General features: G+C 37.5%; 1 protein-coding gene across 1 annotated transcript; it reads left to right on the forward strand.

Moving 5' to 3' along the window:
* Positions 1-841: 841 nt before the first annotated feature.
* Positions 842-12,996, forward strand: RRP7A (ribosomal RNA processing 7 homolog A). Its single transcript, XM_081330333.1, has 7 exons — positions 842-926; positions 3,171-3,313; positions 4,322-4,447; positions 5,163-5,286; positions 7,822-7,919; positions 8,526-8,724; positions 12,082-12,996. Exons 1-7 carry the CDS (start codon positions 863-865, stop codon positions 12,165-12,167), a joined length of 840 nt encoding a protein of 279 aa, XP_081186459.1. The 5' UTR covers positions 842-862; the 3' UTR covers positions 12,168-12,996.
* The last annotated feature ends 212 nt before the right edge of the window (positions 12,997-13,208 follow it).

Consider the following 13,208-nt stretch of genomic DNA (forward strand, 5'->3'; position numbering starts at 1 on the left):
TAACTACACGAGATATACCCTGAATATATGATGTTTAACTTTTTCCATTACAAAATGAATTTACAATTCCATTACAATGCAAATTTTGTTTAAACTGAGGATATTGGCTCATTTTTACCCCAATTAGCTGGAAGCTCCTAGCTAACCATGATTTAAGTTGATCAGGGATCAGACTCATCAGAGATCCTACGATTCCTGAGACATCAGTAAGTCAGCCAAAAAAAAAGCAAGTCCCTTCCATATTATTGCCAAGAAATTGTCCTCATCTTGAAAGGAAAATCTTCCATATGCTGATATATCCATCCTATCAAACCGAAGGAATCTTCTGTGGATGTTTCACACACATGGGAGGGCTTCCTATGATGCTTTTAAAAACGATGTAACATTGGACACTACACTAGAAATTTTCAGCTCCAAAATAAACCCTGGAAACTAATTTCCCGTGTGGTGTTTGTCTCGGAGCTTTTCTATTTCCAGAATCTCCCCTTTCCTCCCCGATTACGAAGATTTCATGAATGTGAAAACAGGCTTTGAAAAGGGGGCTTGACAAAGCATATGTCACTTGCCTCTATCTCATCACAACCCTAAAACCTAAAAAAAAAAGACAACAGGTCGGCACAGGGCTAACCCAACTCAGGCACACGCATAGGGCTGAGTCTTCGGAAATAAAACCCCTTCTGAGTTGTGGGACTTCGTTTCGGGCACACAGACGCGTTTCACAAATCCACCCCCCCGCCGCCCGAAGGCTGCACAGATGCAGGAACGAAACCACTCTTTGATTTTCCCGGGAAAGCGATTGGTTCCAAGAAACCTCGCGATACTCAGCGGTTGCGAAGGATGACGCAATTTCCTCCGAGCCAAAATGGCGGCCTCCGACTCGAAGTGTGTGAAAAATGGAGAAGCTGTCGCCACCCTAGGATACACAGGTGAGTAGAAAATAGGGCTGGGAGATGAAGAAAGAAATCTCTGTTAATGCTGAAACTGCTCTCGGTTGCTTTACGGTTTCAATAGCCTCCAACCTCGTTTTGACAATGTGCTGATACACTTTTTGTTTCTTTCGCTAATGGGGCGTATATACAGTAATTTATATACTGCTGAAAAAAATAAAGGGAACAGAAAATAAGACATCCTACTATTAAATACAGTACATTGTGTTTAAGTGTTCCCTTTATTTTTTTGAGCAGTATATATAGATGCAAAGTGCCTACACATAAGTCAATAGAGTGTTGCGCTTCTGCTTGTAGGAGGAGATAATAGAGGCAGTAATTCATTAAATTGACCTTTCTGCAAAGTAGCTTAGACGGGGAATCTAAATTAATTTTGATTTCACGTGATCTGAATATTCAGTAAATGCATACATAAATATCCACAAAAGAGTATGCTTCCCCTTTTTAACAGCATTATATAAAGTGCAAAAAGATGTAAATCAGTTAAATGAAGCACGAGATAAAAAAGATAACTAAATCAAGCAACATCTGCAAGGAGGGCAGGAGTGTCTGAACACTTCTGTATTTTCCTGTTAGTAAACATTTTGTCAAATTTACCCCAAATCATCTACTTACTCTAGTTTCTAATTTTTTATTAATAACTTGCAATGTGTCACTCCTTTTTCCTATAAAAAACAGTAATCTTTGATCAATTTTCAAATGTGTATTTCAAATGTGTTCACTGCAATGTATACAGGTTCTCAACAGTATGATATTTTCTGCATTCATGTTTCCAACTAGTAAACTTCTAATGTACTCATAATCATTCTTGATACATAGATGCAAAAAAGGTTTTGCTCAATTAAACATTTGTTTTATTAATTTGCAGTGGTTCTGTTTAAATATTTACCTGCACAGAAATAGACATAAAGTGGAAAGGAGATATTAGAGACTCATGCAATCCATATTCCCCACTCCAGTTCAGCAAAAATAGTTAACAATTGTCTGGAGTCCATTAAGATTAAGGTGGACAGATGCAGCAAATATGTCTGTAAAAGTGGAGACAGATCTTACATGTATACTTATATGCATTTCAATTTCTGAATTTTAATGTTCTCTGCATGGAGATAAAAGTCTGCCTGGGCTTCTCTTGCTTCAGGAAGTCCCCCCCTCTCCCCGTCTAATCAAGTCAGTGAAATTAAAAATATTCTCAATAAAAAGTGTTATTAGTTAAGAGACCCCCTGTCTCTTTCCCAGAGCAAGCTTGTTTAATCAGTCCAATCCTCTTAAAAGGATTTAGCAAACAAATAGTAAAATGCAAAAATAAATATTTCACAAAAGAAAAATAAGTAAATAAGCCTGTACCTATCTTACTTTGTACAGTCACATACAGACCTAGTAATAAAACATTTCCTTCTTTACAAATGATTGTTTTTTTCATTTATGAAATGTTCACCATTATTAGTTTTTCTTCCCTGAAGTTACTTGATTAGCAAATGCTTTTCTTCCTTTTTAGCTATTCCAGTCACCTCATTATCTCTATGGCCTCAAGCATTTAGCAATAAAAATAGCACTTAGAGTTATGTACACAGTGCTTTACAGCCCTTTCTAAGTGTTTTGCAGAGTCATCATATTGCCACCAAAAATCTGGATCCTCATTTTATCGACCTTGGAAGGATGCAAGGCTGAGTCAACCTTGAGCCAATCAGGATCAAACTCCTGGCAGTGGGCACAGTCAGCCTGCAATACTGCATTATAACCATTGCCCCACTCTTTAGTCATTTATCAGTACAGTTGTGTTTTTTTTCTTTTTTTAAAACAATATCTCAAAAATATAGAGCTTATACAATGAAGTATGAAAACCTAATTAATTATATGACAGTGATTAAGATGACTATGACAAAAAAAACAACAGGAAAAAAGCTCCATAAAAATTAATTGAATTCTTAAGCTTATCTGCACCATATAGAAGCATATTGTATTATTTTATTTTTAGAATACAAAGTTTTTTCAAAAATAGATTACAAGCTCCATTTCTGCATCTGTTCCTTAAAAACAAAAGATTATGTTTCTTTTTTTTTAAAAAAAACTTTATTAAACAAGTTTAGGGGCAAAGTATTCTATTTATTGAAATAATTGTGACGGCACCTGCAATGATTGTTTTTTCATTTATGAAATGTTCACCAAAATTAGTTTTTCTTCCCTGAAGTGACTTGATTAGAAAATGCTTTTCTTCCTTTTTAGCTATTCCAGTCAAGTTTTCTGAGAAGCACCAGTCACCTCATTATCTCTATGTAAAAGAACACAAAGTCAGAGAGGGCAGAGATCCCAAGAGGCCTCAAAACCGAACACTTTTTGTCCTAAACATTCCTCCATATTGTACAGAGGTGAGTTATTTGGGGAAGGAGAGGAAGATTATATAAGCTATGGGTATTTTGACATTCAGTACAGAGATATTACAAATGTCAGTAACAAGATAACTTTGAGAAGATAATATAGATTGGATTTTTATGAATAACATTCTGATTGGAATATAAGTCTTCTAATGAAAATTTGTTATCTTTTTCATTCTGTTAATTGATCTTACTTTAATCTATCTGAACTTCTGCCTCACATAGTCCCTCTAACTTGGTGCCCACAGTTTCCATAGCTCAGATATTAACATTGAGAACATCAGGTATGGAACAACTGATTGTAAATATTTGCAGCATTGATTGGGCTGAATGTCCAACTAAAATATAAAGAAAGCTTTGCTAAGAGAAAGTTTACTTTTTGAAAAATTTGAGCAAATAAGTAGTATAGTTAAAGGAATACATAGGCCTCTTTTGTTCTGTCCCGCCCCTATCCACATGAAAGACAGAGTTAATTCTATCTCATAATTGTGATCAGGCTTACTGCCAAAAGAAAGGTATAGAAAGGTGCTAAGACTCCAGAAGAAAGGTACAGAATGTAAGAGCTCTTAAGAAAGAATGCACAGTTTTCAGGGGGCCATGCTGGCTTTTTTGAATGACATGTTGGTTGCTGGAGTCCAAAAATTAAGGCATAAAAAATAGTGAGCAGGATAAATGGAATAAAAGTAAATACAATTAAATATATGTAATATATCTAGCCATATATTTTATAATTTCCCCCTTCTCTCACATTAAAAATTATATAAGCATGGAAACTATTAGAGGGATTCTGGAACCAATATCAAAGTTTTTCAAAGGCTCCATTCATGAGTTGGTCCTCAAGCTATGAGCCCTGATTAAAAAGAAGAAAGATGTGAGCAGTAACCTGTCTGCTACAGATAGCTGAAAATTTTGGGCAAAATAGAAGAAACCATTTCATCTTTCAGAAATCTCCACTCTTCAACTATGCCATGAATTATGCTGAAATCTTTTTTTTTCTTTTAGGAATGTTTATCAAGGCTGTTCTCCAACTTTTGCCCTGTACAATCTGTGGAGATGTGTAAAAGGCCAAAGCCAGGAGATGAGACAGAAACACCCAGGACCAAATTCTTCAATAACAAGATACCCTTGGTAAATTGGAAATGTGGAGGAGAATAGCACGATGAAGGAAGCTATGGTGTTACCTTTTTAAGAGGGACAAATGAACACTTGAAAAAGACCAAAGCAAATGTTTCATTATGATGGTCAAGTATTGCCTTATCCCTCACATTGTTCTTGATTCCTTTATGAAATAATCAGGTAGTGTTTATGTTGCGCATCAAGATCTTTTAGACTAACGAACTTACTATGCGCTGTTGTGATAGCTTTAGCTGAAAGGAATTGGATCCCTTTCTAGATTGCTTCCGTTTGGCTGTGCTCATTTTATAATCCGGATTATCCTAGATAAATTTTGAAGGCTGATTGCTTGATTCTTTAAAGGAGGCAGAGGCAAGGCCCTTGTTTAAAATGCAATTTTTGGACCTGACTTATTTTAACAACTAATGTGCAATGTCTGGTATATCATATTTACCTGGGTTTTTTCTCTGGGTTAGACCAGGGTTCATAAGTATTTCCAGACCTATATGTGAGACAACAACCTGCAACTAATCCCAGGCAAGATAGACATTGATTCTAGGGGCTCACTTGTATTTTAGCTATATGTGAAATATTGATGGGGAAAAAATATCATAATGCCATATGAACAGTCAGGATGAGGCTGGAGCAGTTATCTCTATGGCAGCTATCGCCTTTAGTTTTTGGGTCACATGTAAGTGAAACCTGAAACAAAATGCTTTTTGCTTCACAGGGATTCCAAGTAGCTTATGTGGTATTCAAAAGACCTGCTGGAGTACAGGCTGCCAAATCCTCACCACTTCAAGGGCCCCATATAATATCTTCAGAGAGCCATCCTGTGCAGACTGGCATTCACAGTAAGTTAAGCACAAATGCTACACATTTTCCTTTTCCAAGCCTGGCATACAGAAGTCTACATTTAGGGCTGTACTCAGTCCCAAAACTAAGAAGTATTGAACAGAACTCTCTTCACATTTGATTTCAGACTTAGGACATTTTTGCCTGATTTGACTTATGATAAAAAATTTAGAATGAAAATCAAAAAGGGAATGGAAATACAGAAAGGATTTGAGTTCTGAGCAATGAAAAATGAAATGCAAATATAATAAAATACGTACGCTAGCTAAAAGGCTGTTTTTCAATTAACGATTCTGGATGGTTGAAGATGCTGGTTGTTGCCTATAAATCTCTTCATGGCATAGGGACTGGTCACTGGAGGGACTACTTAGCTCCCTTCGACAGAATCAACAGGCTTTAAGTACCATCCCTTCTCTATCACTGCCTGCCTTCCTGGAATGTGTTGTCTTCCTGGAATCTGGATGACTCCTACCCTGACTGCATTCTGGAGGGTCTTAAAGACCTGGCTCTTCTCCCAACTCTGGGCTAGGATAATTGCAGTTCATGTCAGTTGTGTGCAGTATATGGGTTTACCAGATATACTATCTGCTTACTGGTATAAGATTATGGTTGTATTATGAGCTGCCCAGTATCAGTCTGGAGTTAGGCAGTGCCTTTATCAAACAAACAAAACAGGTAAAATTAAATCCAACAGACAAACAGCTTGAAGGATAGCCTTGACGCAAAGGAAGTTATTGAATAGCAAATACCTTTGCTTAAGGTAACAATAAAAATAAAAAGGCCTGATAAAGTGTAAATCGTTCTTCTTAATCATATTTTTCCTAACTGAAAATCCAAATAAATTTTAGCTTACCTAAGACTTGTTTTATTTATGTCAAAATTAGAGCTTTTGATTTTGGTCTAAAATGTATTGCAGGCAGCGATGGACATTCCTTGTTATTTCCATGACATACTGTTGGTCGATGAACTGCATTGGCTATCAGTAGGTTTCCAGATGTAATTCAAGATGCTGCATTAGGGTCTGGTCGTCTGAAAGACCACTTACCTCTTGCTGACAGAGTTAGCATGCTCTGAGTCCCATCAATTAAACAGTGCTATCTGGTGGGACCCTATCAGGAAGTGAGCCTGCCTTCTGGAACCCCCATTTCCGCAAGATTTGCATGTCCCTCAACATGGTCCTGTTGAAACAAGCCCTTCAGACTTGGCTCTGTCTGCAGGCTCTCATTTAATGTAGCTGGACATCTCAGAGAATATTTAATAACAGTTGACTGCAATTGCCCAGCTGTTGGAGATGCAGTTCAATAGACTGACATGATTTGACATCTCTTACTGTCATATTTTGGATTTAATAATTTGATAATGTAAGATTTCTCGCTGTATATCAAGATTGCATATCCTGGGTATTTTCCCAGTATTTAGAATTTACTAAGGTTTGGGGAATTTCTTGCAAACAGGAATGACCAAAATAATTACTATATAACACTGGCAGTATAAAACTGATTTCCAATGGTGGATTGCTGTTATATATTGGAATTAGCTTCTCTGTGGGTGTAGGTGTGTAATAAAAGGGCAAGGCAAATTGATTGACATTTTTTGGCATTGCTGCTTATGATATAAATGCTCAGATGTTTTTTGTTTAATCTTTAGTAATCTTAAATCACATTTATTTGTTAGATTTCTATTCAACCTCTTGTACAAGCACTCAAGGCAGCATGCATAATGCTCCTCCCTGTTGTTTTCTCACAGCAGTCCTGTGAATTAGGCATGAATTGGCCCCAAGCCAGTATTTGTGGCTAAAGGAGGATTAGGACCTGGATCTTCCTAAAGGCAATCCAGCCTCACAGCACTATATCCCCACTGGCTGTCATATTGAGTGTGTGAATGCATTTATATTGTTGGTTTATTTGATGTAATAAAATATTATAAAATGTAAACCTTTATGCTTAGATAAACCGTGTTTTCCTGAAAATAAGACCTGGTCTTATTTTTATTTTTTTTTGCCTCCAAAAGAGGCACCAGGTCTTATTTTCAGGGTAAATCTTTTCCACTCACCTCGTGGTGATAGCACCAACAGCCCTGCTCAGCCAGCCCACTTCTTCTGCGGCTGAAGGAGCAGCTTCATTCTGCGGCTGAGAATGGAGCTTCGGCCTGCATTTCACAGTCAAGAGGCCTTTCCGGAAGGCCTTTGCAGCCGAGAACCGAGCTACGGATTCTATAGCTCAGTTCTCAGCTGCAGAAACCTTCCGGAAAGGCCTCTGACTGCGAAATGCAGGCCGAAGCTCCATTCTCAGCCGCAGAATGAAGCTGCTCCTTCAGCCGCAGAAGTGGGCCAGCGAGGCAAAAACCTGGGAGGTTTTATTTTCAGGGTAGGTCTTACTTTTGAGGAAACACAGTAGTTCAGTTTGTCCTACCACATTGAATCTGGTTCAGAATAGATGAAGAGAAATTTCCAGATTCTCAAAGGATTTTCCTCTCTTTTCATATCTTGAGAATTGCACTACAAAGTTACTGATTATTTTGTTCTCACTTTTCAGAATGGATTGCTAGATACGCAGCCTCAGTTGTGGATCCTGCTGAGCTGAAGACAGAAGTTGACTCTTTCATGCAAAATTATGATAAAAAGATTGAAAAGGTAAAGAAACCAAGGACATAATTGTTGTTGGGAAATATTGCCTGTCTTCAGAGAGAGTTGATACAATTCCTCTGGAATGGGTTAGGATTAGTAATGGCTGGCATGCTGCAGTGATTAAAATGTGTAGGTGGAGTTTAGTTCTTCTCAGCCAGAAAGCTCATTGAGTGATCTTGGAGTAGTCATTATTTGTCTGAGCACATTATCTCACAAAGTTTATTTGAGAATACGTAAACAGGCAGAAGAGAAAAGCAAAGTGGGATGTAAAGTGATAATATAAATATTTTCAATCTAAAAATTACAGTGGTTTTTCAATACATTATCTATGGTTGTTGTACCACATTGTGTCCACCATACTGAACTTGGCCAGGGCATTTTCTCCCCAACATGTGTCACATGTCTAAAAAGTGGTTATTTGGACAATTATATCATCCACATTTCCTGAGAACAAAACTCTGCTATTATAAAAAATCTCACTTTGCACAAAACTGGGATTTCTTCAAGTTAAGAATGGCCTTCTGGATTGTAAACATTTCTTGAAGTCAAGTATGACATCAAACTGTTTTCATACAACCTTGAGATATTTTTTCTTTCACATTCCTGGAACAGGAAGAAGCCAAAGCTGAAAAGGAAGAAGGTATTCCTGATAAGGAAGGGTGGGTGAAAGTGACAAGGAAAGGCCGAAAGCCAGGCCTTCCATGGACAGAAGCAGCCAATTTGCGGACCCTAGAAAGAGAGAAACGCAAGAGAGCACGCAAGGAACTGCTCAATTTCTATGCCTGGCAACATCGTGAAACCAAGAGAGAACGTGAGTTCTTTACCTTTCGTGAACTGTCTCATACATAAGATTCAGGCAACATTTTTTATTAATCACGTGGATGAACAGTTGTAAGGAATATTTATCAAATTTGCAGCAGAAAACTATTGGGGTGGAATAGCCAATAAGACAGAAATAACATTTGAAATAATATTGTTAATTAGAAAAATTAGCTGAAAATTAGATTATGAATTTCACCAGATCAAGCAAAATTCTTCAGATGCACAGATATAGAATGTGGGCTACCTGATCTGGTAATAACACCAGAGATTTCAGCAGTGGTTTGCCATTACCTGCTTCCTGAGGCTAGGAGATAATGACTGGCCTGGAGCTGACATACTGTTCCTAAGGCAAGAGTAAAACTCTGTCTCCAAGTTTCAGCCTGATGTCTTGATCACTACACTAAACTAGCTCTCTAGGGTATAGCACATTTCCTAATTATAAAGGAGCGTAGTTTGAATAACATCGGATTGTGTTCTTTAGGTAACATATTCCCTTGGTAGGGAACCTGGACAACAACTAAAAGTATCATTTTCAAAAATTTGGATGATCAGTGATGATGCAGTGAAAACATACATTGCTTTGGTGAAGTGAAAGAAGGAAAATTGAAACAGAGAGTTTGTTTTAGTTTGTTCTGCTTCTTAAGTCAGTAAATTATGAACAGTGTTGAACCCCATTATCCCTTAAAACTAATATTCAAGTTACTTTAATAGCACTATAACCATTAATAACGACCAAAATTTTGAAAGATTATGAGCAACAGTGAGGGGAAAAATTATTTGATCCCCTGCTGATTTGCCCACTGACAAAGAAATGATTGGTATATAATTTTAATGGTAGGTTTATTTTAAGTGAGAGACAGAATAACAACAACAAAAATCCAGAAAACGCATTTCAAACAGTTATAAATTGATTTGCTTTTTAGTGAGTGAAATAAGTGTTTGACCCCTTCGCAAAACATGACTTAATACTTGGTGGCAAAATCCTTGTTGGCAGTCACAGAGGTCAGATGTTTCTTGTAGTTGGCCACCAGGTTTGCATACATCTTAGGAGGGATTTTGTCCCTCTCCTCTTTACAGATCCTCTCCAAGTCAAGGTTTCGAGGCAGACGTTTGGCAGCTCGAACCTTCAGCTCCCTCCACAGATTTTAATGGGATTAAGGTGTGGAGACTGGCTAGGCCACTCCAGTATCTTAATGCTCCTCTTCTTGAGCCATTCCTTTGTTGCCTTGGCCATGTGTTTTGGGTCATTGCCATGCTGAAATACCAAACCACGACCCATTTTCAATGCCCTAGATGAGGGAAGGAGGTTCTCACCCAAGATTTGGTACATGGCCCCTTCTATCATCCCTTTGACACGGTGAAGTTGTCTGTCCCCTTAGCAGAAAAACACCCCCAAAGCATAATGTTTCCACCTCCATGTTTCGGGTCATAGGCAGCATTCCTTCTCCAAACACGGCAAATTGAGTTGATGCTAAAGAGCTCAATTTTGGTCCCATCTAACCACAACACTTTCACCCAGTTATACTCTGAATCATTCAGATGTTCATTGGCAAACTTCAGATGGGCTTTCTTGAGCAGGGTGCTCAGGACCTTGCGGGTGCTGCAGGATTTCAGTCCTTCACGACATAGTGTGTTACCAATTGTTTTCTTGGTGACTATGGCCCCAGCTGCCTTGAGACCATTGACAAGATCCTCCCCTGTAGTTCTGGATTGATTCCTCACCATTCTCATGATTATTGAAACTCCACGAGGTGAGATCTTGCATGGAGCCCCAGATTGAGGGAGATTGACAGTTATTTTCTGTTTACTCCATTTGCGAATAATCGCACCAGCTGTTGTCACCTTCTCACCAAGCTGCTTGGCGATGGTCTTAGGTCTACAATCTTGTCCCTGACATCCTTGGACAGCTCTTTGGTCTTGGCCATGGTGGAGAGTTTGGAATCTGATTGATTGATTGCTTCTGTGGACAGGTGTTTTTTATACAGGTAACAAGCTCAGATTAGGAGCACTCCCTTTCAGAGAGTGTTCCTAATCTCAGCTCTTTACCTGTATAAAAGACACCTGGGAGCCAGAAATCTTGCTGATTGATAGGGGATCAATTACTTATTTCACTCATTAAAAAGCAAATCAATTTATAACTTCTTTGAAATGCGTTTTTCTGGATTTTTTTGTTGTTGTTCTGTCTCTCACTGTTAAAATAAACCTACCATTAAAATCCAGAGAGAGAGAGATCTGTATATGTGTTTATTGTATATGTATATATGTCTATTTCTCACGTATATGAGAAATAGAGTTGGTTGTAATAAGGGTTTACCAAAGAGAAGCTACTAAAAATTGAAATACAAAAAAAGCAAATAAAACTGGGTTCCAGATTCAAGCTGTACATCACACAAGTCTTTTTAATAGAGGACTTAAAGGCATTTTGCTGTGCTCAGAGATAAAGAATTTCAAAAAAACAAGGTAATTTCCAAATGGTAATTTCCAATTACGCAGAATAAAAGTATTTTTTAAATTACTGAACAAAAAAGAGTTAAGATACAGTTTAGCTGTTGTACGTTCCTCTTAAAAATTAGGCACTTCATAGCCAGTCTAAGGTGATAAGAGTTGCTGTCCTATAAATAACACTAAGGACAGCATCACTGGATACTCCTTTGCTTACTTTGGCAGAAGATACTTATCCTACCCCCAACAGCCTTTATAGTTAACCTTGGCAGATAAAGTGTAGTAGAAAAAATATTGGACTTTAAAATAAAATTCATTATATGGCATGGAGATATTTTTCTTAAAGCTAAAATTGTTGAGTTTTAAATGTTTCTGTGGAATATGCTGCACTTTTCAAAGGGCCACATTACTTTGAGGATATCTGTTGGGAGATACATACTGTTGAGGGGGCTAGACTTGCCAGAGCATATACATAAATCCAGGTCAAATGTGATGATCTGGAACAATCCTTTTTTTTATTTTGCTCTTTCTCTCCCCAATCAAAATGCTGTTTCCAAAGGGGCAAATTATTCCCAGTAGATCACTTGAAAAAACAGATGGAACTCAATCTAACTATCCCCCAACTCAGAATGGTTAATATCAAATAAGACAGAATGGGATAGGAAGATTGCTAAATGCACAAAAATGTTTTCATATTCTTTAACTCCCACTATGTTATCTGGTGACATAACGGCATGTAGGTTGAAGGTTGTAAAAGCATTTTTCTTACTCATTCCTATTTTCCAGTAATAATTTGGATCACCTTGAGTAGTTACCTGCTCACAGATAATAGGATTGAAAACATAGATGGTTTAAGAACAATATTCTCACCTCTTCTATCTAATATCTTTTGTGTTTCTTTCAGACATAGCCCAGCTAAGAAAGAAATTTGAAGAGGATAAGCAGAAAATTGCTCTCATGAGAGCACAGCGGAAGTTCCGCCCATACTAACTTGGAGAGGTTGCAGCTGTCCCCAGGGCAACAGTAGCCAGACTAAGAAATTAGTTTTTTATTAGGAAACCATCCCTGATCTCTTGGCTGAACTCATGCCTCAGCTGCTGAATAAAAGGTACCAACTGCAGTCACTTGTTACGTCTCTGTGAAGCTGATAATCCAATGTCAAAGAATTTCTATTGACAAACTGCATCTTGAGTTCATGCTAGGACTTCCTAGCGCAGGGGTGTCAAACTGCCGGCCAGCGGGCCAGATGCATCATCCGGAAGCCGCACCCACCCCATTGCCGGCAGTGGCGAAAAGGCTCCGATACACGAGCTTGACATGTCTGTCCTAGCGTCATGAACTTAGGACTTCTCAAATAGTTTTTATAATGAACCATTCTGCAGTATATTGTTTTAGCATCACTTAACATGAAGGGCAGCTGTTCAACCACCCTCCCTAAACTGTAATTATTGTAAACGATAAATGTCGTTTACTTTTTTTTTTAAAAGAGATAAAAGAAGAAACTAATTTTTAAGAAAAATACTAAGATATTATACCAGTAAATGGACAAAGAAGTTCCAAAAGTTGTGCAGTTGATACACAATATATCATTGATGAGACATTAAAAGCCAAAATGTATTATTTGTAACAATGAAGAAAATAGTTTAAAAAATATTATTGAATCTCTGAGCTGAGTGCTAAAATCTTCACTGTTCTGTTTAAAAATAAAAATGGAGAAAAACTACTAAAAACATTATAGGTAAATATTTTTTTAATCTCTCCTTAGTTGTTCTGTAACTGATGTACAATATTTATTAAAACTAAATAAATTATATTTTTAGTTCCTTAGTCATTTTCTTACTCTTAAACACCACACATTAAATGCTTAAATTTATCTTGTGACATAATATGCAATATCTGTGGAATCCATTCTGGTTTAAATTTGGTCCAACATGTTTTGTTGTGCTGCTAGTGTTTCCATTTCTGCTCGTTTATATTATATGTTCAGTAACATATCTCTTTTCTAGGTTTATTGGTGCCTTCCTGGTAGAA

This window comes from Vipera berus, assembly GCF_964194415.1.
Source record: "Vipera berus genome assembly, chromosome: 6".
In the NCBI taxonomy this organism is placed as follows: domain Eukaryota; kingdom Metazoa; phylum Chordata; class Lepidosauria; order Squamata; family Viperidae; genus Vipera; species Vipera berus.

Coding starts and splice junctions, on each gene's coding strand:
- RRP7A (XM_081330333.1), top strand. CDS start 863: ATGGCGGCCTCCGACTCGAAGTGTGTGAAAAATGGAGAAGCTGTCGCC. Junction 3,314..4,321: donor TTCCTCCATATTGTACAGAG/GTGAGTTATTTG, acceptor TTTTTCTTTTAG/GAATGTTTATCAAGGCTGTT. Junction 4,448..5,162: donor TCAATAACAAGATACCCTTG/GTAAATTGGAAA, acceptor TTTGCTTCACAG/GGATTCCAAGTAGCTTATGT.